The sequence below is a fragment of the Lissotriton helveticus genome, chromosome 5_1, assembly GCF_964261635.1.
Source record: "Lissotriton helveticus chromosome 5_1, aLisHel1.1, whole genome shotgun sequence".
In the NCBI taxonomy this organism is placed as follows: Eukaryota; Metazoa; Chordata; class Amphibia; order Caudata; family Salamandridae; genus Lissotriton; species Lissotriton helveticus.
The window spans coordinates 1,334,950,641-1,334,977,243 of NC_136065.1; the positions used below are offsets into that span (position 1 = coordinate 1,334,950,641).

At 40.3% G+C, this 26,603-nt stretch overlaps 1 protein-coding gene across 2 annotated transcripts in view; it reads right to left on the minus strand.

Annotated features, from left to right (window-relative positions):
• The window catches only part of PKP1 (plakophilin 1), a 206,730-nt gene that overhangs the window by 82,074 nt on the left and 98,053 nt on the right, over window positions 1-26,603 (minus strand). The window contains exons 3-4 of one of the 2 annotated variants that reach the window (XM_078644195.1): window positions 13,937-14,556; window positions 4,246-4,269 (exon numbers count right to left, since the gene is read on the minus strand). In XM_078644195.1, coding sequence (XP_078500321.1) covers window positions 4,246-4,269; window positions 13,937-14,556 — 644 coding nt within the window. The remainder of the gene's footprint in view (window positions 1-4,245; window positions 4,270-13,936; window positions 14,557-26,603) is intronic. The other variant, XM_078644196.1, reaches the window with a different exon arrangement.

Sequence of the window (26,603 nt, forward strand, 5' to 3'; positions counted from 1 at the left end):
CTAATCACTTGAAAGACGGTGAAAGAATATTCACAGAAGCAATACATTAATCAAAAACATGGAATGTGTTGGACAAGTAAATCTAGAAAATGACAATATGTCCTGCTTAATATTTTTCACACACCATATTGATTCATTGCATAATGTTAAGGTCTTCTTAATTAGTTAAATATATTTCTATCTGGATTGTCAACACAATTTTTTCATCATGTTGTTTAGTGGACTACAACAGATTCTTGACATAGACCAAGAAAAGTAAGTAAGCATTTAGTCCCAAATGCTGAGAGTCTCATCTGTCCAGTAAAAATGCAGAGAAGTTTCAGGATATTTTCAAAGCCCAAATTCATTCTTAAATCTTGTGCTAATGCCATAGGAAGATACATTGCATAGTCCTTTTCAACAAAAAATGACGATTCCATTGTTGGTGAAATTATTTTACTATACTCCTACTGTGTTTTATGCATGCAACAATTATTTAATTAGGCCATGCCCTAGTAGTGTTACAGTGCTCCTTAAAGTGTTCAGGATTTTTAAGAGCAATAATTTAAAACTGTATATACAAAGACCAAAGGAATGGTGTTCAATAGAATGCTAGAAATGAGAGTTGGAAGGTAGGCTGATATAGAACTAGACCCTGAATACTGTTGCCCGTGCCTGCTGTTTAATAAGTTGTCTGGGACTTCTAAAAGTGAAGGCAAATGAACACATTTCCAGAGCCACTGTGAATGGGGTATCTGTTTTAATAGTAGACATAACAGAATGTTGTTTGAATCACTTAGGTCCTAATTACGAGTAAGGGTGGGTGGAGCTGGTGTAGTGCCTTTAAGCGGAACTCCATGGACTTTGAGAAAAACTCAGTGGAGCTCCGCTTCGCTCCGCTTCGCTCCGCTCCGCTCCCTCCCCCCTCCCAAAAAGAAGGCACTTACCTGCTTGTCTGCCACCTCCCCTGCCTGCTGCAGTGTTTTTTGCATTGAAGGATGCGAGGAGCAGGGAGGAGAGCGGCCAGGCAGGGGAGGCGGCAGACAAGCAGGTAAGGGCCTTCTTTTTTCATTTTTAAATCATTTGGGAGGGGGGAGGGAGTGGCTAACTCCACTCCATCATGGAGGAGGAGTTTTGCCTACCTTCACGTTTGCAGCGGAGCAGGGAGTAGGCAAATCTCTGCAAACTCCACTGGCGGAGCGGGGTTACCCGCCAAGGGTTAATTGCGAGTTCAGCGGTCCATCGGCCTGCCTAACCCATGGTGGCGGTGCAGCCACCGCCGGACTGGCGGCTTGACTGCTGTATTCCGAGTTTGGTGGTCGGACTGCCACAGGACCATCACAACCGCTGGGGATCAAGGATCCGGCGGCGGTGGTGCAGCGGTCAGAGACCGCAATATGCTAGCAGTGCCGATGTGGCACTACCAAGGATATTACGAGTTGCCTCACTGCAACTCTATCCATGGTGGTGAGCCCGCCACAGAAAGGGTGGCAGTGATGCAACTCAGGGGGCCCTTGCCTCTGTGCAGGGGAATGCATCCATGGAGGCATATGTTGTGCCTCCCTCCATGTTTACACATTCAGTTCCTGCACAGGAAAAAATGCATGACATGGTGCATTTCTCCCTGTGCAGGAACGTGCTGAGGCTCTCCCATGGCAGTTCCTTTCATTGGCTCTCCTTTGAGCTTTTAAAAGGCACCGCTGTGGGACTGCCGCAGGAGGACTGCCCGCCAGGATTAAACTCATAATCCGGCGGGCGGTGGGACTTTGGGTTTGATAACCTTGCATCTGGGCTCTGGTGTGGTAGACTGCTGCAAGATCGCCAATCTTGTAATCAACCCCTTAGTCTATAACAGCTTAGTCGTTCAATGAAAAGTACTTAGTCCCCAAATTGGTTAGTCAAAAATAATTGTATCTAAGATATGTTTGACGTTTATTTTCTATAAACAATACACTACAATAGGTAGAGGGTCTCAGGGAAATAGTTTAAAGACCTGCATGGAAGAATTCCCCAACACAATTACATATCAAACAAATAAACCACTGGTCTGTCGAGCTGGAAATGGCTCTAGAGCAGAAAAGTACAAGCATACGACTCCAACTAGAACATGGGGGAAGTCATATTAAGAGGATGGAAACCCATCACCCACCGAGGTGGCATGCTCCATCATCTGGGATCTCCTCTTGTTTGCAAATCCTAGTGTAGCCAAGGGCTACAACCCCCTCACTGTGAGGGAGGAGCTCAGGGATGATTTATTGATCGGATCTCCTAAAATCCATTTGATGCAAAGCATAAGGAGTATAAAGGGTGATGGTTGCAGTGCATCGAATAGTGATGTGACAAGTGATATACAATTGGCTACTAATAGAAAAAAGAGTTTATTAGTTAACTCTTGGTGTCAAGGTTAAAAACAGTGCAAATGCAGTCTAAAAAATGTTGACTGCACTGGTCTAAACAACAGATATACATGTTTCAGGCATAGTGATCAATATCTGATATCTGACCTGTGGAAGGTCCGGGGTACCAACAGAGAGAGCGGTGCCTCATGTCCTGTGCTGTTGCCAGGTGAGTTGAGGCTTCCACCTGTACATCTACAGGTGACAACAACAGTCCTGTGGTTACTTCACAAACGAGACAACAGGTTTTTGTAGGTTGTATTTCTCCAACCACATCACCGTTAAGTCCATCACATAGTCATTGCGGTTGCAATCACCATCTAGGTCCTGAGGAAGGCCATGATCAGATATTGATTACTATGGCTGAAACATGTAGACCTGTTGTTTAGACTAGCACAGTCAACATTCTTTAGACTGTATTGGCACAGTTTTTAACACACATTTCAGCTATTGGGTTTTGTATTTGTGGTAATTTTAGTTTTTCTTACACTAATCCAACTGTGTAATTTTTGCCCATGAGATTTTAGCAGAAAATGCCTCGTAGGAATTGGGTAACTGGATGTGTGCTACAGGGGCATGTCCTGTGCTAGCAATGTTCACAGCATGACTGTAGGTACTCTATACAAAGCACATTGAGTAGGTACACATTGAGTAGGTGACCCCTTCATGAAAGAGGGTTTTCATACAATTTTCATGCAAACAACCTCCACGTATATTTTGGAAAACACTGATACATTTTGCAAACATTGTAAAAATGTGTGTGTATATAAAAAAGCTAATAAAAATACCACTACCAATGAAGCCAAATAATGGCGAAACACATTAGTTGTTGGCTGTGTTCCTGTTGCCATTTATAAATTCAGAATGAAAAACAGTGTTATTTAGTTTTGATTTGGAATCTTATTGATATAAAATATTTGTTAAATGTAGATCTATATTTATCTTTTCTTCATTATGAGGGTCTAAGTGTATGTTCTGTCCATACAGGATAGCTGCCTAATGTTAACATGGTCTCTTCATCATTTAAAAAAATATCTATATGTTGTCCTTAACTACTACCACTTTTCTATAAATTATTCGAAACATTTGCTTCGAATTTTGAATACATGCTTTGTACAATTCTAGGAAAACCTTCCTTTGCCCTGTTTCAGGCTTTAAAAAAAACTGTCCAATTGAATAAATAAATACCAAAATAAGCTGCCAATGGTGTTATGGTTTATAGAAACTGTTAATTATCTTAAAGGCAAGGGATTTACTATAAAAGGCATAATTCAAATATCTACATTGTTTAAACAATTATTTTGTACGTTTCCCCCCAAAAAATACCACATAACTAACACTGGGTACATTTCTCATGTAATCATAGTTTCTAAAAACTAAATTTTGTTGGTGAAATAAAAATCTTTAGTCTTATAAAATGTGAACATATTTTTGTTTCATGTTTGTTACTAACACATAATCCACATCACAATTAAAATACTTTTGAAAAAAAGAAAAAAGCATGCCATTAAATGTATATTCTTTGACTATAGGTAATCAATCAATATTGGTGTATGAAAGTGACAACCCCTTCCTCTACGGATTATGAGAACCCTTGCTATCACTATTGTAAAATGCATGTGTTATCAGAGTATATGACCTCACATTCAGTGTACAACATTAACCTTAAACCAGACATTTATTATTTATGGTATAATTGGCATTTTTGTATTTGGCATAGAAATGTCATATGGGACACCAAGAAAACAAGCACACCTATAATCAAATTTGGCTTTAGGGATGATCAAGGAAAATACATTGGTGTCCATCTTCCAAATACAAAAGTACTTTGAAAATCATAAGGAAATTAAGTACAAAAAGAATGTCTTACCATTCCACGTTCTCCCACTCTTCCCTGTAAAAATCATATCCATGTGGGCCCAAATAGGTCGCAGGGAAGAGGAAAGAGGAAACAGCAGCCATGTTAAGTTGGTTTTGGCATATATTTTTGTATCTATATTCCATAAGTGACATCATTGCAATGACTAGTCTGTGTAAGCTTTGTACCCAGGGAAGCATTTAATACCTGGGCAATACAAGGATGAATTCTTTACAGTTATTATGCACTTTTGCCTTTCCATAATGCAACTATTCACACTGAATGTCAAGCCATAGTACGTACCCTCGCCCCTCCCAACAAAAATAATAGAAGACATGCAGGTCCTATTAAGTCACTGGATGTACAAAATCAGAAATGCAGCCGTAAAAAGTGTTTTCCAGAATGATGAACACATTTTATTAAAAATGGACAAACAATATAGATCTAGAAATTTGCCTACACCCTTTACCCATGAAATTTGAAATACCAACAAAAAACGTTTCTAAATTAATAAATGAATGCGGGGGTAAAGAATTGATTGCGCACACGCTTGCATTCACAATTTCTAAAGGCTCAAGATGCCTATTATAATAATATTATGAAAACACAAATATCTACTAACCTCTTAGATCTAAAACCCCACTGAAAATCATTGATTAATAGGGAAACTCATATCATCTTAAATTCTCACAGTTCTCATAACCTACCTCACACATGCATTCCAAATAAAAAATCTAATATTTTAATTTAAAAAGGGATCATGTTATTAGGTGGGATGGCTAAGCAATGTAATACTTTTCTAAAATGGAGTAATTGAATGAAATGCAATGAGTTATGCTGGGTTTTTAGTTCTTTTTAAATTTTACAAACTCATACAGTTTATAAAGAATCTTTAAGAAGTGAAATACTGAAAAACATGATAGAAAATAAATGAGGAGCAAGCACTGAGTATTGAAATAGCAATTAGCAGCAAATACAAAAATGCTATAATTAATGCAGGCTCTGAAAGGTGATACAGAGTGGGTGAGAGGCGAATACAGAGAGAAGAGGGTTCCAGAGATTGTGTGTTTTAAGTAAAATAAAAAACAGGAAAGGGGTTGTACAATTTATCATGTGAACTCTCTCAGACAAGGAGGTGATGTTTATCAGGACTCCAGGTCTATTTGTACTAACAGGCATGCGGGAACTTGTATTCGTTTACAGTTTTGAATGTTGTCATCACAATCTGTGTACAATGGATAAACTAACTAGGTTAGCAATTGGCAGTATATAAGAACAATATGGTAGGTGTGAACTTGAAGCTAGGGTAAGAAGACTATTATGACATAGTTCTCAATGTCTCCATCCTCTAAGCATCGGCTCTTGCCTATGCTTGACTCTATAGGAAGCATTTGCTTGAAGAACCCCTCCAGTGTGAAAGAGGTGTGCCTTTGTGGATCTTTGAGCACATCACAAAATCATGTCTCATCCGGTCACAGATTTAAGGATTAGTGATATAAATGCCAATCCAGATTGCATAGTTAGATTTTGATATTCTGATGAGAGCAGCTTGGAAGAGAGAGAGTACTGGCCAATGTTTGCTCAGTATTGGTTTTGTTCAGGGATAGTCCGGAAACATTTTAGAAAGTTTTGAATAATGAGAAGAGCTTTCTATTTTTGGGCTGGATTCTCTTGAAATTCACTAATTCAGACTTTGTAATTTAGAACTGAAAATTCAGACATGTCCGCAGGTGGTTTGGGGAGTTATTGGTAATAGGAAGCTCGAAAAGAGGAAGCTCTTGCCTATTCCAATGCTAATTTTCTTAGTTTAAGAACCAGCAAGCAGGGACTTCTGCCAGTACACAGAAGGTTGTGAGGTGAGAGAAAAAATGTTTCTGGTGGTGGGAGGTTGTGGGACCCGGAAGTAGCTCTGATGCCGCTGCCAGCGGTCCCTTGAGCAGATGTGGCTAACGCTGCTGACAGCTGCAGAAATGATATTTACCAGATGCGCTGAAAAAGCTGTTTTAGAAATCAGACACTCTAAAACATTGTGAGATACATGAGTCGAGGAGATTAGCTACTGACGCCATTTCCCGTCGCACCTGAGTAGTATTCTTTTATCTAATGCCAGATGGAACAAAGCCTCCAGTATCATTTGTCTCATTTTCACTTACATCGACAGGATGACTGTATATGTGGATGAAAAGCCAAACATTAGCCCTTGTTGGGGATTTATAATACATTTTCATATACATATTCACTAAAATGTAGAGAGCCTACTCAAGTCAATGTTTCTATGTAGATGTGAAACCTTTTTAAATCGCATATTTAATTAGTGACAGTTAACTCGACAGGCAAAAGATTGGTCAAAAAACACATCATGGCTACCTGCACAAAGAGCTGTCAGGTTGGATATGGGAATCCACGAGGAAAAACCAAACAATTATCACAATGGAAGAGATTTGGCAATTTCACTGCAAACTCAAACAAGTACAAAGGACCATTTGTACTTCTGTGTCCTGCTACCTATGACTAGAAAAAGAAATGGCAATGTCTGAGATGTTGCAGTTGCCTTTAAACATACCTGAATAGCATTGTAAAGACTGAAAAATGAACACTGGCTGATTCTCAAAGAAGATAATGAAGGTGTGTGAAGTTACAGCTTTTTTGGGAATTTCATAAAATTCTATGGAAAATTGTGCGCGTTCATGGAGGTTGCAAAATTGAATGCCTTGCCAGCGCAAAATTAAAAGGGGACTTTTGTGTATGTAGTAAGAAAGCTCAATTTGCAGTGTGAAGCTCTGCAAATATTTGCCAAAGGTCAGAGAAAAGGTCTTCAAAAGGTCAATTTGCAGTGAAAAGAAATCTGCATATATGTTCCCTCTTGGCTGAGTTCAATTAAAGTGAAAATTATGTCACACTACACAAAGGTAAAACTAATCCAGAAAACTTCACAAAGGGGAAACATTTGTAGCGTCGCAAAACTTAATTGAAGAAAAAAGTTGCAAACTACTAAAAATATAAACCTAATCGTTACAAAACAATAGTCCAATTGGCTTATCAGTTAGAAAACTAATGAAAAGCCATGGATTAGGACTAAATTACTTAATTATGAAGTGGCATACAGTCTGATTGGAAATAAAGGTCATCGGTTGGGTGGAATTTTAAGGGTGCAACATAAAATTAGCAAAACATGACATAGCTACATATGCCTTACTTTTCATATATGTACACATGACAGGCTGCAGAGGCGTGTACATTACCAGGAAGAAGTAAAAGATGTCTGAGTGTAGTTAGCAGCAAGGAATGTGATGTGTCAATAGTTGCTAAAGAGGGGACAGTGCTTTGAATTGCTTTAAAGAGGATAGCCTATTTTAAAGGAGAGCCAGCACTCATCTCGGTAAGCGGTGCTGAGGTACGCTAGGTAGTACGTGAGTGGTGAAACAATGTTTTATTAAGGCGAGCAAAAGCACAGTAAAGGCAACCAATCAGCACGCTTATGGACTACCCTAATTTACTAATGACAAATATTTAGATGACATATACAGCTATCTAGAAAGTGAGGAGGTTGCTAATTGTCCAATATTGAGACACGGTAAACGTTGCACATTTTCTGAACTTCTTTACCGCTCTCATGAAGTGTTCACTGTCTTAAAATTATGGGAGTGCAACGAAATCCTGGAATTTAAAGAGCTAATTGTGTTGTATGAGTGCCATTATGTGAAACTTGAAACAGTGTTCTAATTATTGGGTGGAGACACATGCAAACATAACTGCCCAAATATTGTTGTAAGAAATGGTAGAACCTGTCAAGCAGTATTGGTATGTTCTTGCACCATCCAGTCTGCTTACAGACACATACATGCAGCTGTGTAAATACATACAAAAGGCATACAACTATATTAAATCACTTTAACATATTTTAATGAAGTTAATGTTTTTTGCTACTAAGCGGTATGTCTAAAACAAAGGGACCTCTTCACAACGGCATTTTGAAGTACGTATAGTAGTATTCCTGTAGTATGGCTTTTGTACATGCCTTTGTAAATTGGCCTGCAACAGCTAAAATGGAAATAAAATGAGTGTTTAGGGACTATTCTTATATAATTAGTTGAATAGAAAGGAACATGCCTTTTCTGCACTTTCACTAAAAGGAAGTTGGATATGTCATGGTCGATTTACAAAGGCATGTAAAAGTGCGGAATCGGATCCTAAGTGTCAGAGCCATATATCTTTTATTCAGTCCCCAGACATTTGACTTGGAAGCCATCTTAATTGAAATGGCTTAAATTCAGAATTTGCGCCTTTTCTTTGCTGATTTTTGTCTTATTGAGCATTACTAACTCGAAAGGAATAGTGTCTGATACAGAGTGTAGAGGAGTGTTGTAGGATGTGAAAAGAGCAGTGACATTTTTAGAAGGGTCAGGTGCAGGGATTCTCCTCATGAAGCCTCCTTTGGGTGCAGTAGGTCTTCTTACGAATGGAGAAGACGTTCATTTAGGAATGAGTCTTCAACTCATTATGCAAGTGGAGAAGGGAAGGTTTCTTCTTTTATCTCTTCCGGGAGGAAATTTCAGATGCTGAAAGCTTGACAAGAGAAGACTTATGATCTGGTCTTCGCCTTTGTGGAAGTATATGAATCAGTGTGTTTTCTGATTTATGAATGGCATCTTTATGATTGAACAGAAGAATGTTACAAACCTTTTTGCCTGAATACTACATGATTCACCAATTTTACCATTTGCATATTCCTATATTTTGCAGATGTCCAGGTGGTTTCTCAATTGGTAAACGTTCAAATCTTTCACTAGATAAATAGTGCTTTATGAATTATTGTGATGTAATCTGTAATTCACTAAAATTGTGGCAAGGAAACTGATAAAAACAAATCTAAAACATACCAGCACTTTAACACCTCACATGGATTATAGTTTTGATACCAGTTGTTGACCACCACACCTTCAATAGGAATGTTTAAATATTGGGTGAGTTGTTCATAACGTGATTGGGCTGCTGGAGTCTCCTGTGCATGTTCTTAGATTTGGCTATGGTATTTATTTATGTCATTAAGTCGTTGTAGTAGCAATGTATCCTCTATGGTGAAAGGTTATTAAAAGGTGTGAATGTATGTATGTATGATGTATTCACAATAAGGTGAACCTAGCCAAAGCAAAAAGAAGCGGAGTACTCTACAGGGTCAAAGGCAAAAATACAGCCGAGTGATTAGAGAGGTAGTGTGGTTCTGGAAGTATGCTGTTTTGGCATTGTATTTTAGTGTTTTTAAGAGATGTGTCTTCAACTCTTTCCAAAATTGGAGCAAGGTTGGGGTGGTCCAGATGGATATAAAGGTGTTGATCCAGCCCCTAGGTGCATAGATGGAGAAGAGGTGTTACCTTCTTTTTTACACTCCTATGCATCCAGCATGATAGTTTCCTGGTTGAAAACCACAGAGAATGTTAAGCTTGTCAGGGAGGTAAACAAAGGTGCTGGTTTTGACTTGAGGGTGTGATTGGTGTTCAAGATGAATCCAAGTGAATTGCACTGAATACAAATTGAGGCTTGATTTTGTTAAAGTTCAAGTCATTAAGTAAGGTTTGCACTGGTTGTTGTTTGTTGTTTACAGGAATTTTGTCTTGATGGGTTTGAGCTTAGGGTACGTGCTGGACAACCAAGTCTGAATGAGGTGCAGGGAGTGTTTGAGGCATTCACTGTATGAAGCAGTGAAGACTTTCAAGCAGAGTTGTGTATCATTGGCGTATTGTTGAATTCTTAAGCAATTATTGATGAGTAGTGCCCCAAGGTGCTCCTTGTGGAGGTTGAAGATGATTGCCGATGGGAATCCACCTCTCCACGTTTTACATACTTAATAGTCATTGTGGGTGCATGTGTATTGCAATGTATGAAACTCAATTTAATTAGTTTTAAAATTGTGAATTTGGGGCACTTTTCATTATGGCTAACATGATGAGGTAATTGTGATGTCAGAATTTGATTTTGTTCAGGAATGTAGTTAAGATTTTTGAAGATTGTTCTCTCTGGTTTGACAGGCCATAAATGAAAGTCTTTATACATCCTCAGAGAATACTTTATAATCTCGATATTTGACATAGAACTCTTTAAACTAAGATATTCACATACTGCAGCTTTTCTGACCACAAGCGTGGAAATATCCATGCATTAGGACAACAAACATTCAGTAATCCCAATCAATGAGAACTCTGTCTGAGTGAGCCTTTAACATTCACTAAGGCACTAAAATCCATCGATAGATATTACAATAATCTGTTATTGAGCTTGTTCAACCTACAATTTTGCAATACTCAGAATGGAAGACCTGGCGATGAAGTTAGAAACAAACGGATTGGTTTATTTTTGAAGAAGTAGAAACCAGTAGGACATTGAACTATCTGCAAATGAAGATTTAGCCTTAAAAAATATTATTCTTTTTTTGTCAGCACATTTAGTGGTATTGTCGCTAACAGGTGAGCTTGGACTATTGGAACGAGTACTAACTAATTTGGAGTGTTTTCACTATTGTTATTTTCATCAAAACGTTATTTATTGTCATCTCAGCATTTTGTAATCTCCTTTTACCACACTGTAAAAATGTACGTTTGTCAAATTACCTTTGCAGAGTTCTATGGCCAATTTAAAATATAGTTTTCTATAACAAATAATTGCAATGAGCACAATAATAATTTGTTGTTTTTAAGTTTAAATTCAATGTTTTCTTTCATATGTTACTCCATATTTTACTTTATGAAGCAAGAGTTGCTTTAAATCAGTATGTTTATGGGATTCAGACAACAGGACAATAAGTATAGTAGATCTACGACTATATGCGATGGACCAATCAGTATAGGCAGAATGCGCATTTTATGCCCAGAATCATCTGCACAGTGTCCGTAGTCCACCTGCACAACCCACCCAGTTCTTGCTGAGCAAACTGCATGTCTTTTCAGCAGGTCGAGGCCTGACTTACAGACCGCATGTTTCCTAACACCTCTACCAATACCATTGTACTGTCCGGGCTTCCTTCCCTAGCAATACCAGTGCTTTGTGTGGGGGTAGTCATCCGGGAGCCATTCCTGGCTCCCGGATGATTTTCACAAGGACTTTCTGGAGTAGGAAATGTTCATAGGATACAGGGTATGCAAAGTCCGAGAAAATCTGAAAATATTTCCTAACAAATGTATACTGTTATTTTCATATTTCAAGAAATCCATAGTATCATTGTTATTATCTACATCTCTGCTTTCCAGTGTAAAGCTCATCAAGTTTTTTCAGGAGTTTGTGATATTTCCAAAGTTTTTAAAGTGGAAAAACTCTCAGAAAATGTAGATTTTTTCTGTAAAAATGAGCACATGAACCCTTGTTTAGTAACACAATTCCCACTTTAAATGTTTTTGTCGGAAAATCCTTCTAAAAAATATAATTTCTTCGAATTTGAATTTTTTTCTAAGTGCAAAGTTTAGAAATTTTGCAAATTCACAGATGTAAAATTAAATGTTTTCCAAACCCTACTATAGAACTAAATATTGTGATTGGAACAGAGTTTATTGCTAGTCCTGGCTAGACAGATAAAACTTGTGTTACTGACAGCAGACATTTGCGACACCCAAGATGATAATACAGTAAAGTAAGCGTGTTCCTTATGCAAAAATGTCAAGAATACTTATGATGAGTACCTCATCTCAGTAAGATTTCCTAATAGCCCCATGTTCTTAACTGGACATCTGTGGACCATTGTTTAATTCTTTGTTTATAATCACAACTCCTAACAATGGCTCACGGTACTCGATTAGGGTTTTATGGTCTTCTCCATTAATGACCATTTCCCTTGTTATTGATAGCTAAAATGCCGATAAAAAGGTTCAACCTAGTAGTTTGGCGATTCTTATTTAGCAAATTAATGTAATATGGGCTCAAATGAGGCAATGATATTTATTAAAGGTTTAATTTAGGTTATTGCAAACAATTCTTTTTTTTATTTCTGATACTTCAACCCAAACTGTAAGCATCAGACTAAAGAAAATGAAAGTATTATGCCAAACGATTTTTGTTAATGTTGTTTGTGTATTACATGCTTCTCTTTATAGAAAAAAAAAGTGAAACAAGCCTTAGCAGAACTCCTGTTTGCACTCAGCGGTGAGAAAATGCAAAAACGTATCTACTCTTTCTGCGGGGGATGAAGAATCAAGAGGACAGGGATAATCTTCTAACCAGGAGTTCTACACAGGGAAATACTTTTGATGGGTAGGATAATTGTAAACAACGGGATTGCAAAAGAAATATCATCTTATAAAAACTTGAGCAGACCTTCCAGCAACATGCTTGGCCTTCGATATCACATCCCAAATAGAAACATCCTCAATAGGGATTAAACATCAAAACAAACTAATCTTTGATAGAACACGTAGAATAAAGTCCGCAAACAAACAGATAAAAAGAGACGATCATAAAACAAGGAACAGGTGAGACTCTAAAGAACTCAACAATTCATAAGGTGTGCATTTTTGCACTTTTCTTTCTACAAATAATAAAGGGGGTTTCCCATAAACATTTACATCACCTGGGTGTGCTTCTTCCTGATGAAATATCCTTTAAGTAACACTAAGCAACAATGAACTGGTCCAGATTTTTAACTTAAAGTGTCAAAAATGTTAAAGTCTTAAAAATTCTTAATCATTTTGTAATAAACAGTGTTTAAAATCTTAAATCATCTCATTAATAGACTAACTTTTAAAATGTCCCTGATTCAAACATGCAGGCACGCATGCAAAGTTTTGCACAAGATCACAACCTGTGTGGGGGTAGGACGTGTGACTTCCTGTGTGAAGGAAGAATGTGCACAAAACTCCTAGAGTAAGACACACGGTGCTGCCCACATTGTGAATCTGCAAATCAGTTAGTGTCTATCTGCGCACATTGGACGAGGAAAAGTTTTATGATTCAGCCTATAGGGCCAGATTGTTACATTTGTTTGTGCGTGTACATTTCCATTAACAGATTCAAATGCACTTTCTGGTACAACCGAGAGCCACCTACGCTATTCTAAAAAGTTGATTTTCGTCTCATAAAAGAATTTACTCATAGTAAGATTTCCATGTGATTAAATCTATGTGTAGTTGTGTGGATGGGTAAGGAGTGAATGTTACATGTCCGGATTAATGCCCTGAAATGTTGCCAATACCCACAAACTGGCATCTAACTGCTTTCTGCTTTCTGCTCATGAAAATATCACAGATTTACTTTAGTTGTGACACGAAGTAAATCTCTTTCCCAGGCAGGAAGGTGAAGAAAACAAAGCTAAAACCAAAAACGAAAGAGGTGAGTATTGGAAAAAATATCTCTGGGGAACAAAAAATAAAATAAATTATCAGGCGTATTTACACTAGTTACAAAAATATGCATATGCACAATTAGAATTCACGAAAAAGGTCCAGGAGTGTGCCTTTTATGGTAGCAAACATCCTGGTGTTATCTAGTAAAAGTTTGAGAATTCAAAACATCTGAAACCGGTGGCAGCAGATTCCTGGCTATTTAATTTGAGACAATCTATGTCTATGGACCTAGACAGAAACATGGTAATGCCTTTGAAATAAAGCGGAGATGTTGTTAGAAGTGACGTTATCCTGGTGTGCCTAGAGCTTCTGGAATGAGAAAGGCAAGCTTAGCATGAGAGGGGGAAGGGAAGCAAAGAGAAACAGAAATATGCATTTACCTTGAGGGCTGGTAAGCAGTGCCATACATGTCCTGTTGCTGCATTGCGTTTGTCATCTGTGCCATTGACTGGCCCACGCCGATCCTCTCCTGTTTATACATTGTATTCTGCATCTGCTGTTGGCCGCCTCCTACGTACATGTCTGGTTTATGGTAGTTGTTCTGCATCTGGGCCTGGGTGCTTCCCCCATATACCTCTTGCCTTTGGATCACGTGTTGTGTGGGCAGTTGTTCAGTTCCAAAGAATACATCCTGCTTGGCTCCTGAAATTGAGGAGGGGGTCCGTGCCGGCTGCCCGCCCCTCTTCCGTTGCTGGGTGTTTTGGTGGGTGCTATAGCTGCTGTAGATGCTGGACCGGTTCTGCGTGCCTCTTCCACCCCTCTGGATCTGCATCTGGTTCTGGTTCTGGTTCTGCCTCCTCAGCGTGGCACGGGGATCAATCCCCAGCAGATCTGGCTCACTCCGGCTGCTTTTGAGGTTCTGCACATAGATGAAATCACTCCCAGGGCTTGTGGGGCTGCCCAAAGACTTATGTTGTTTACTCCAGTTCTCCATCTGGCTGTAGGAGCTGTAGCGTCTGTTGTCCACTTCCGGCCTCAAGGTGCCATTGTAGCCTGGCTGCTGTAGGAAAAGCAGAGACAGGGGCAATATTTAGTATGGATAATTTCAGATGAGAGCCCTCATGAATACACACGATGGAGCGCATAGCTATGAGTTGGATGGAAACCAACTTTGTTGAGTTCCACTGTCAAACACAGGGTATAATCTACCTGAAACTGTCACCACATGCATTATCAACCTAGGATGGGGTACTGTGACATCACACAGGATGTGCATCTACAGACTCCATTGCCAAGTTCTCAAAGCCAGTAGTAAGATGATATGACCCCAGATGCTACATATGCTATATGACACCAAGTGTGAAACAAACTTTGCTCTTCTATTAAAAGTGTTTCCTTAAGTGATAAAAAGCAATAGCATCAAATCCAAAAATATTCAAGATGGCTGTTGCCTACATAAAGATTGATACAGAACGTCACAAGTGGGTGCCTCATGACTGGTCGCAAGCCTTAGGAAGAGGTTTGGTTTTTGCTGGTGCTGCCTCTGGAAAAGCGAGCTGCCCATGGTATGTGCATCCACGTAGAAAGTCTTAGTATTGGAGGTGGGCGAGCCTCTGAAAACTCGGGCAAGGCTCGAGCCTTAAGCCAGGCTCTGGCTCAGCTCGAGGTCTCTTACCCCTTCAACGCTGATGACGAGCTCAGCTCGTCATGAGGTACGACTGTCGTACGCTGATGACGAGCTGAGCTCGTCATGTAACGCGGGTTTTAAAAAAATGCAGCGCACAGCGGGAAAACCGCTAGCGCGCATGCGGTTAAGAACTTCGAGCCCATAACGAGCCGAGCCTTCATGTGGCATATGCCTTCTACCCTCAATCTATCTTCATGTACAAAGGGGTACACAAACAATTGACATTTCTGTTAAAAAGGAGTGTCTGATTTGCAAGAAGTGGAACCAGAAAACCGGGACTTTTGGCAGTGTTGCCAGTGTCGGTGTGGGGACAGGAATGGTTCTATATTCATGTTTAAAAAGTATCACATTCAAAGAGCACTTCTAAGTTCAGTGCTCTAATGTGACTTATTTTTGTTACAGCTTCGACATGTTAAAGAAATACACGTTTTTAAACTTTGAAGAGACTTTATCATATTTTATGTTATGTCTGTTGCATGATTTACTTGGCAGACATTTTCAGGGCTCAGTGCATGGGCTCTAGAACCAAGCAAGACCCTTGGCTCGGCTGGCTTGGCTCTCGCTATTAATATGTTAGCCTGCCCACTGTTACTTATTATTAAATAAACCTACCTGAAACTGAGTTTGTTCCTGTTCACATATCGGGGAGGGATCAAAGCATTTACATAACCAAAAAGGCCCCCTATTAGCCACAAACTGTGACATTTTTTTATCAAATACTCAGGGGCTTAAGTCAGTGTGTGTGACTTTATCACCTAATGTAGTTTTAAATTATATACCTTCTCAGCATATCACTGAAACAAATAAATCAATTTGAAACAAACATGAATCAACACAACATTTAAACACAAAAAAAACGGCAAAATGAAACAATGTCCATCATCTAACACAAATATCCATAACTTGGGGCTTATTTAGAAGCCCAGTGCACTACTACCAGTACGTCACATTTTTCAAATTAAAAGTGAAGGACCGGCACCTTATCTATCATTTGGAAGTATCTACAGTTTAAGAGGGGTGTTTCATTTAGCAATGTAAGGACTTTCAAGGTGAAAGGTGTGAGACGTGACTTCAGCTTCAACCATGCGTGGGTAAAGCAGACGTGGAAGGAAAGCTGAACGAAGACCTTACACGCAAAGAGGGCACTCATGATACGACCCATGGACTGTTAGCCTTAGAGAAAAAAGGGCTTATTTATGAGCCCCGTGCAAAACTTTTGTGCCGCCGTTGCATCACTTTTCGCGAAGCAGCATCAGCGTAAACAATGTGCCACGTTGCATCCTATTTACAAAGTGACAAATCTTAATAGATGCATCACTTTGGAAAGCCCTGCTCTACATTAAATCTTCATCAGGTATAATGTATGCACGGTGGGCGTTCCCCTGCAAGAAAGCCTTGTAGAAATCGCACAGTGAAATCTATCAGATTTCACTGCACCACGTCTAGGACACTAATGTGTCAATACCTTACGCCTGCTGCAAACTGCTTTCACTGCACAAAGGGGCGGTTATGCATGGTGAGTAAATAGCCAGATAATAATGTTAAGCACAAATGGTTCTGCACTCAGAACAACAAATAGATCATTAATAAAGGAAATTATTGTCCATAGTCCAACACAAAAAAATAAATAGATGTATTCCCAAATGAGAGAACAATGGTCGTATTTTTGATTGTAGAAAATTATTCCTTTTATTCTTTTAATCCATAGAAAATTTCTTTAAAAACATAGCACACAATGGACAAGACTGGCAACGCGTTTCGTCCCCCATGGGACTTCTTCAGGGCTTGATAAATAACTGATATGTATGATATGTTCTGTGGAATGTAGTTCTTATGTAAGCATTCAGATCAATAAAAGGACAAACAAATATGTTATCTTTCTCCAAAAGTATATGGCGGTGTCCGGGTCAAAAAATTGAAAAGAGCCAAGGACCCACAAGATGCACAGTATGCGCCTCTCCTGAAGTGATAAGATGGGATATGTATCTCTCAAGCGTTTATGATGGTGTCTGGTTCAAAATACAACATTTACAGGGTCATCCGGGGTCGCATCTGTGACCGCTGGCTTGCCCCTTGCAACCCCTGGCAGTGCCTTTGTCACTCCTGGCCTCAGGGGGGCAAGATCAGTGCCTGGAATAGAGTGGTAGCTCCTCCATAGCTCGTCCTAATGGATGTCTGTTGAGACACCATTCTTTTTGATTTCTTTCAAAATTTGTATTACACTAATAGTGAAGAAAATGATATTTTTCACTAAAGTTGTAATAAAAATGGAGCACAATTAGCTGGAATAGGGCTTTCCTGGCAACTGAGGTAAGGAGAAAAAATACATCCAAATGTGTTTTGTGTGCTTTTTTGCGGGTGAGAATGAGTTTATGTGAGGGTGTGAACGTGTGTATGTGAAAAGGAAGGTGAAGGAGTGTGATGATACTTCCATTAACCCAGGCATTTTGGTGAACTTATGTCCATGAAAGAGTGCCAATTAACCCTGCGTGCCTGCACTCCCCACCCTTACTATCCTTGTGGCATCAATCTCCTTCACACATTCCTGTGTTCTCACCCATGCCTTCATGCCTGCTTCCCCATGCCTTAGCATCTATTGCTCTCCGCTGCGGCTCCTAGGGCAGTGCTTTGAGGCCATACTGAGCTCTCCGCGAAGCTCTCCCTATTGTCCTCTCATCTGGCTTGCATTGAAAAATTCACGTGGCTTTGGATATGAATTGTACATTTAAATCCCATTACAGAGACACCCACAGGGCTCTGTTGATGCAACTCCCTATTGACCTGCACCATTGACTTATGTCTCTGGACTCGTATTTACAGGAGTCTCACGATGCACTGCTTAAATGACTGACACTCTTCACTACTAACTCACTGCTGAGACATCCGCAGAACTACCACAACGCCCCTCTTCCTTTGACTTCTGCATTACAGTGATATTACAGTATTGAGACATTGACAGGAGAGCATGATGCAATCCCCTCTGATCTCCAACATAAACAGCCATATCACCCCTGAAAGATTAGGTTCACCGAATCACCTCTATTCTAACCTGCACCACACAATCAATCTCCAATCGATAAACACTTAAGGGCATGACGTGTACTAATGTCTCATTACTACGACATAAGAAATTAAACTTCTGTACTGACCTGCACCAAGGCCTGTACAGGACTAGTTGATATTAGAACAGGGAGCTGAGCATGGTTTGAAAAGAACATTCTGCAACCCACAGGTCACAAGAGGACGGCGCAGAGATTTCAGTATTAGCCACAGCGATGTCTACCAAACCCGCAGTTCGCCGAGATACAAATATAGCATTTTAGTAATGAAAGCAAATGGGTGTATGCACCCACTGCAAAGATTTGCGCAGAGCCTGCGGGTGTCAGGTTCAATCATGGTACATATATGTGGAGTTAAGGATAGTAAACATACACTTAGATGTGAATAATTACCGTCACTATATTTTGGTGAGCAACATTTCTTTGTGTAGGATAATATTTCAACATGATTTTCTGGCACTGCACCCACTGAATTAGCCTGGGAAGGTATTTACTCATTGCTGAGAAGTGTGGGTATTAACCTGCAGGCCAAGAGGTCCTATCACACAAAGATATCTGTGAATGCTAATGTGTGTACTGCAGGATCTTCCTTTGCCAGTAGGTGACTATTGTGGCTGTCAATCCTGCTTCTGAAGTCTATTTGTAATTTGCGGCTCATAAATTCTAGTCCACAATATAATAGCTTGAGGGTTCATCTTGCTGTGGTCTGTGTAAACGTTGCAGATCTCAAACTAAATCCTTGCGTAATCTACCTTTCACACAATTATCATGGCAATTGTGAATTCATTTTGCTGTTACAACATTACTCTCCAGGCAAAAATCCATTCCATGCAACATTTCTCTTCATAAAATATCCCTCTCCATGTAAGAATGGATTCTGAAATCTGCAGGAGTCACAACAGATCTCAGCAGATAGTGTCTCAATCATGATGCCACCTCATCATTTGATAATCATGGATAGCAGTCCCAGCTATTTAGATCTAAGGACTAACTTTCCTACTGTGGACAACTTGAGGAACATGTTCAACTAAGGTTGTTAATTATATATACCGCTGAGTTGGGGGACAGTGACAACAAATAATTACAATTGTAGGTAACTGAAAGACTGTAGTAAACAGACACACTCATTACATTAAAGATATGAAGTACTGCATGAGTAAATGTACATGCCTCTGAGCTTTTCTTCCTTTTTTCTGATCGATGCATTTGTGTGTTCATCAACTTAGCACTCAGCCCAGTTTGAAAGCAAAATGTGTTATTAGGGCTGGCAAGAGCCAAGACTTTTTTATGTTTGTAAATTTACATATTCAATATATTTACCTACGGGGGCAATCAGACAGCCCCCTTCATCCAGTGGTCTGTTGTTGGGTCATTCTCATGTTTAATTCTTGCCGGAGACTGTGTTTACAAGATATTTGGTTAACTTAAACTTAAAGGGGCTTGAGCCCGCCCATTGCTTTCCACTGGTTGGCTTCACCGTCACTCTCATTTCCTTGCTTCTAATTGGTCAGCACATGCTGGATTCCCTTTCTCCCTTCATGTGTTTGTCTCTTATACAGAGTGTGGGCCAAGTTACGTCTTTATTAGTGTCCCTCCGCTACTCGTGCTAAGATTGAGGCACTTTAACACTGTACAACCATGGACTTATTAATGTTGAATAGCTCTAGGGTGATAGTGCAGCAACTGACTTATTTAAAGTTTTAAAGTCGAATGCAATTTTTACTACAATTTTGCTTTTATATCGTCCAAGGTGACACTCTAGCCACGGACTAATTTAATGTTTATAAGAATTTTCTTTCTTTTCAATGTGCAATTTTACCATTTTATTAAGGCTATTTGTGCAACTGCAGGTTTTCCTCTGATGTGCTTCTTCGTCTCGCTAACACTGTAGCTATGGACTTATTTAAAATTTAAAACCTTCAGGTCGACTCTGTAGCAACAGTTTTATTTAATGTTTAAATACACTTCATTTTCTAAATGCAATCTTAACTACACAGCATTGTTTTTAGATCTTTCAGGACCACACTGGACCCATGGACTTATTTAACTTTTTTTTGTTTGCAACATAATTTTGTTGAGTTTTCCCCATGAAAACATCGACATATTAGAGTAATGGCTGTTAAATCAAGCATGTTATATGTATACAAGTAATTTTCAAAGCCATTGGTTCATTACAAAATCGAATCAATATACAATTCCAGATATTAAGCCACTTTAGAGTGGCAATGAATTCTAGCCACCCCACCAAACAGTCAAACATAATGGACTTATTTAGTGTTAAAAACAGGTCCTTTTATTTTAATGTGCAAATACACTTCGTTTTCCAAATTGTATCTTTACAACGGTGCTTTAATAACCTCCAAGGCAACACTGCATCCATAGACATATTTAAAGTTTAAAATCATTGCCTTTCTTTTCAACGTGCAATTTTACCTTGTTATTAAAACAGTTTGTGTAACCGCAGGTTTTTCTCTGCTGTCACTTTTCTCCCCACTAACAGTGTAGCCTCGGAAGCAGTTTGTGCCATATGATACCATACACTGATAGGCTGTGCCATACCTTACAATAACAGTCCATACCTTACCATGTCAGTGTCTTGGGCTACAAAAGCAGGGTGTACTTTTTGAAACCAAAAATATTTTTTTCCCTTAGTCATTTTTATTGTACTTGTGAGGGCCCAGAAACTCCTCCAAAAATTCTGTTTTACAAAAAGCATGACAACACATATCAGGCACTAACCAGCCAAAAGGCTAGCAGCCTAGGCTGGTGCATTTGCCAGTGCTTATTGTTCATGTTTCTGCTACTATTAACATGAAAAGATTTATAGAAAGTAAAACATGTTATGTTATGAGTATTTGTAGAGCGCATAGCTACCCGAAGGCATCCCAGCGCTAGCAGAGAGACCGGGCAAGGCTGGTCACAACAGCTTAGTAGGTGGGGTTTTGGATAAAACCAAGTTTTCAAAAGTTTAGGGAAGATAAGGAGGTTGGGGTCTGAACGTATATAGAGGGGTAGAGTGTTCCAAAGCTTGGCAGAAGTGTAGTAGAAAGACCGACCACCACTTCTCATCCCATTGATTTTGGGGACCGAGGCTATGTAGAGACCGGATGACCGGAGGCATCTGTTGGGGCAGTAAGGCGAGATGATGGATTGGAGGATGGGGGGGCCTTTCTTCTAGAAGGCTTTATGAGCAATTCATAGGGACTTGAATTTTAATTTGGGGCCAGTGCAAGGTTTTCAAGGCAGGTCTTGCAGAGAGGCTGTTGGGGTTCTTAAAAAGCATACATGCAGCACAGTTCTGAACGACTTGTAGTTTGTTTGTGATCGCCCGTGGAGCTCCTAGATACAAAGCATTTCCATAGTCGAGGCGAGAGAGGTTTAAGGCCAGGACCATGAATCTCCTTGCTGAGAAGGGGAGGAGCAGGATGCAGTAACAGGATGCAGCCAGTTTCGTTGCCTGATGATCAAATGTGAGTGACCGGTCTAGCCACATGCCGAGTCTTTTGATCTGTTTTTTTGCGTGGGTGTGGAGCCAAGACAACTTAGCCATGCTGGGCCAATATCAAGGTTGGGTAAATTGCCCAGCAGCATGAGCTCCGTTTTATTTCTATTCAATTTGAGGAAGGAGAATTCCATCCATTTGGTGAATCTCTCCAGGCAGAGGCCTAGACAGGGCGAGGTAGTTCCTGGATGATTTATGGCCACCGCTAATTGGTTGTCATTGGCGTAGGTGACAATTTCTATCCCAAAAGGGAGGACAATCTGTGCCAAAGGGCTCATAAAGACATTGAACAGCATTGGGCTCAGGGATGAGTTCTGAGGAATGCCGCAGCCAAGTGGGATCCGGTTTGAAGAGTTATCTCCTTCAAAGAGGATCAGGTTTGAAGAGTTATCTCCTTCAAAGACATTCTCCAACGTTTTCCCCAATATTTGTGCCTTTCAAAATTTTCAAAGTATTGTCTTTCCAGAAGCAGGAGTGGGAAGCGAAACGAAGACAGCAGTGGGTGGGATAATTTGAGGGAGTCGGGTAGTGATCTAGGGCAGTGGCGGTCCCTCCACAAAGGGGCAGGCACTTTACCTGAAACAGGAACATTTAAATAAGGGGTAATACTGAAGAATCATTGACAGAAAAGAAGGCCTGGAAAGAAACTAAGGCGGCCAGACAGTGTGCGATTTTGTCACCACTGGGAAGATCTAGCAGTGTGGTGGAATGCAGTGCTGAGGACTAGGGGAGCATTTGCTTGCTTTGTGCCTATTTGACTGTAAACATTGAAATTTTACAAACACTGCCATAGATCCCTTGTAAAAATAGATTTGTATGTTTTTGAACAAAATTTCCTTTTCTTGCCGTACTTCCACATTTTAAGATCGATTTCCAACTCTGTCCTTAAATTTCGGACAGGATCACAGCATTTTTTAGATTTAGAAAAATGCTGTCGGGGTTCTTTTTTAAAAATAAAAGTACTGGAAGTCCTTGACTTCACCTTCTCTTAGTACCCAAACGTTTTTCTGAAAAACAAAAGTTGTGTGTGCAGATGGGGACTGGATATGGTTGGTTCCGGAATGGTGAACACATGTCCATTTGTGGGAAAGTCCTTTACATTCCTTGTATGTTGTCCATGTGTAGCTCGAAAGCCGGGCATGATTCCGGTCCTCGTGGGTCAGTCAGCCTTGGAACCTCATGTGTGCTAGAGGTATTGCCTCTCCTTTTCCTTTGTATCTTGTCGTACTGCTGCAACGCTTTTAACAGGATCACTAACACAACAATTTAGCACGCATTTTATTGACTCTGGACAGAATGAACACAGAGCCAGCCCCACCAGGAAAACCTGTGACTATCAGGCAGCACACAAAGTTATGTAGAGGGAGCATTGACACATGTATTACCATTAATATGATCGGTTTATGAGCCATATCCGGAAAAAAGGAAACGTTGTAAGGAAACAACATAAAATAAAACCATAGCTACAACGGACTACACATTCTTTAAACAGCTGCTATAAAAAGCCCGTCAGTGGAGCCAAATTTGCTTAAAGGACACCCGCGTGGTAGGGTAAATTCCGGTCCATGCCCCCCAGAGGCGTTCTAGCCTGACCGGTTTGCAGACAGCCCGACAAGTTGAAGCTGGTTGGAGGTGCAGGCTGTCTTCTGCGGCCTCTTGGCAGGTTCCCAGGGCGCGATGAGTCACTGTTTGTGCTGGAGACTGGAGGAACCACCCTTGTCAAAGCATCTTCAGGTAGAAGTGATGAGCTCAGCTGGAAGGCCGCACCCACGCTGGTTTATAAACCAGCCATGATTTCAATCATTCAGGCATTTTGAAATCACTTTACGTTTCAAACACTAGCTCAATGTAGGTTTACTATAGAACTAGGGGAACAGCTGCAAGTAGTCTTTAATGCGAACAAATGCATTCTGGGAAATGTAGTCTGATTGAATTGATTGGATTGAATGCCTTCATTTTTCAACGGGAAGTCAAAGACTAGATACATTACTTTCCTGAGACATGCAGTATTTTGCTATACTTATCAACTGCTTGTTCGACCTCTGTAGAACTGTGCATTCCATCTATTTACAGATTCTCGCAGGGACACCTCAGTATTCTGAGTGGTCTATATACATGGGGGCACATTTATGTGAGACTTGCGCTATTTTTGCGCCGCCGTTCCGTCACGTTGCGACATACTCACATTGTGACGCATCTATGGAGATGCGTTATGGTGTAAGGCCCTGTGCCACATGAAATCTGCGTCAGGTTTCATGTGGGCGTTTCCACGCAGGGGGGGCGTTCCGTCGCAGGAAGGCCCCTGAAAAGTGACTCAGTGAAATCTTCGCCGATGCATCAAACCCTGCACCTGCTTGAAGCAGGCGTAAGGCTTGACGCACCATGTTACAGATAGGGCAAGTTGAAAAAAGTGCTGGAGTTGCGTGCCGCACGCCAAACAACTTCAGCACTGCGCCAACTTCACGCCCTAGATACGACACGCATCTGTTTATTCCTGCACCACAATGCGGCGCATCATGGTTGGCGCAAGGGTAAACTTGTGTGCCGTATCTTTCCTGGCACATCTCTGCTGATTTGCAGAGATGTGTCAGGCAACATAAATCTGCCCCATGGTATTTACGGTGGGTCGTTTACCTTCGTCAGTGGCAGGCAGGCAGCGAATGACGTGCACTCGTTCAATGCAATGGTATACAGCCTTTACAACTAAACCTTTACAACGAACTACCATTACAACGCAACTTTTACAACGCAAACCATTACAACGCATAGCGCTGGGGGGCGCTCTAGGATAGGGAATAGGTTTAATGTACTATCCAACACCTTCCCTACTATCCACGGGGACTGGAGTTGGAATAGTAAATTAAACTATTCACTATCCAGCGCCCAAAAGCATTATGCGTTGTAATGGTATGCGTTGTAAAACTTGCAATGTAAAGGTAGGTGTTGTAAAAGTATGCGTTGTAACGTCATACATCCCAATGCAATACAGTGCTCCTGAGAGCCGACAAGGACCTGGTGTCAAACAGCAGGCAGATCACAGGGGGCGCTTGCTGACTGCTTGCTTAGTTGTTCTCCGTGATACTCTCCACCTCCTCAAAGAACAGGGGCACTGCCCAGCTCGTGTTTTCCCCACGCCTTTTCCCCAGGGCAGGGAGTGAGGACTGGTTTTTCCTGCCAGGTAATCCCATCTGGGTAAACAGACACAATGCTGGCATTGTTGATGCTAGTGCCTGGGGGCGTATGTCCTTCAACTATCCTGGAAGCATCTCTGCAAACACATCCTTCTGCTTGTCAGTTTGTTCCACACACACTTCCCCTGACACATGTCTTAATGTCACGCTGCCTGTGCACGCCTACCACAGAGCACGAATGCAAAAGCAAAGGCACCGAGCAAGCATGAAATACATCTATGGCTTGATCTTCTGTGTATGTACTCTCCATTTCAGCTAACGTCCAATTATTTCCCTCCCTCTCCCATTCATTCACTCTACCATAAAATCACTCTTACATAAATTAAGTCTTTCTCCCATTCAGCCATCTAATACTTCATTGCTTATTTTGTTGTCTTCCTCTTGCAGTTACTAATAATGTCATCCCTTCACATAACACTCAGCCTCACTCAATAACCCTCATTTCATTCAGAAGATTGTGTCACTCTCAAATAGCTGGCTTCCCACCTCAACACTTATTCAGTCATTTACTCATCCTCCTGCCTGTTCTCCAACCTTTTAGTTCCTCTTCCAACATATTAAATCTATTGTTCGTGAATTTACCTGGTGAATCCCATGTTCAAGTAATAATTCTCCCATTGGCACACTCCTTATTTAGTCGACCCCTCATATAACCACTGTACAGTGCTGGCGCTCACTCTCTCATTCATTCACTCTTCCAGACGATACATTTACCAAACTTTTAGTTAGTAAACGTATATTCCCTCTGTTTACTTACTGAACTACAACCCTTAGAACAGTCATAGATCAAGGAATCAGAATGCCAAGTGATTTATTATCTTACTTTCATTATCAGGTAGTAAAATATATTTTTGTGTAGATATCGTGCATTGTGCGTGTTTTGCAGAACAGCGCATCAAGTCATCCATCCATGCATTCTTCATACGACATGCACAAATAACATATATACGTTGAGACATCTCCTTTGCATAGCATTTAGCCCCCTCCCCAGGTTCTTTGGGTGCAGGCTTCCTGTAGAGCAAATGATTACCTTTAAAATATTAAGTATTATTTACAAGGAACACCATTGGAAAGGCACAGTTTACTTTCTAAAACTGACCACAGCATCCCGCTCATCAAGACACTTGAGGTCATCCAATGCATCACAGTGTTTGCCGCATAAGTAGAGGAGACTTAAATATAGAGTAAAATCCATGAAGTTCCTGGACGTCCGATTCTGGAACAATCTTGATCCAGAGTTAGATGGGCAAAAGAACTATACCCAGATCAGGAAAATCCATGAAACCCTCCTTTTCAAAAATGCTGTAATCAAACCTCCAGGTTCTTATAACTAACCCCTTTCAAAGCACTCACCCTTATTCCTCTAACTCTTCTTTACACCTTTGTTACCCATTAAGAATTATTTCATCTACCTATTGTCAGTCAGTCAGTCAAATACTTTATTGCGATAACTTAATATCATACAAAGACAATAACAAATGTATAAAACAATAACACATACATTAAAAACATTTAAGAAGCAGTTTAAAAATGACAAGTTTAAAAAGAACCAGCAACGAATTAATGAGACCAACATACACAATATTACATGTTAAGATCAGCCTCGCTGGTAGAAAGTGCATCGTGCAAAAGTGCAAAAGTGCAAAAATACTAAGAAATATTAAAAAA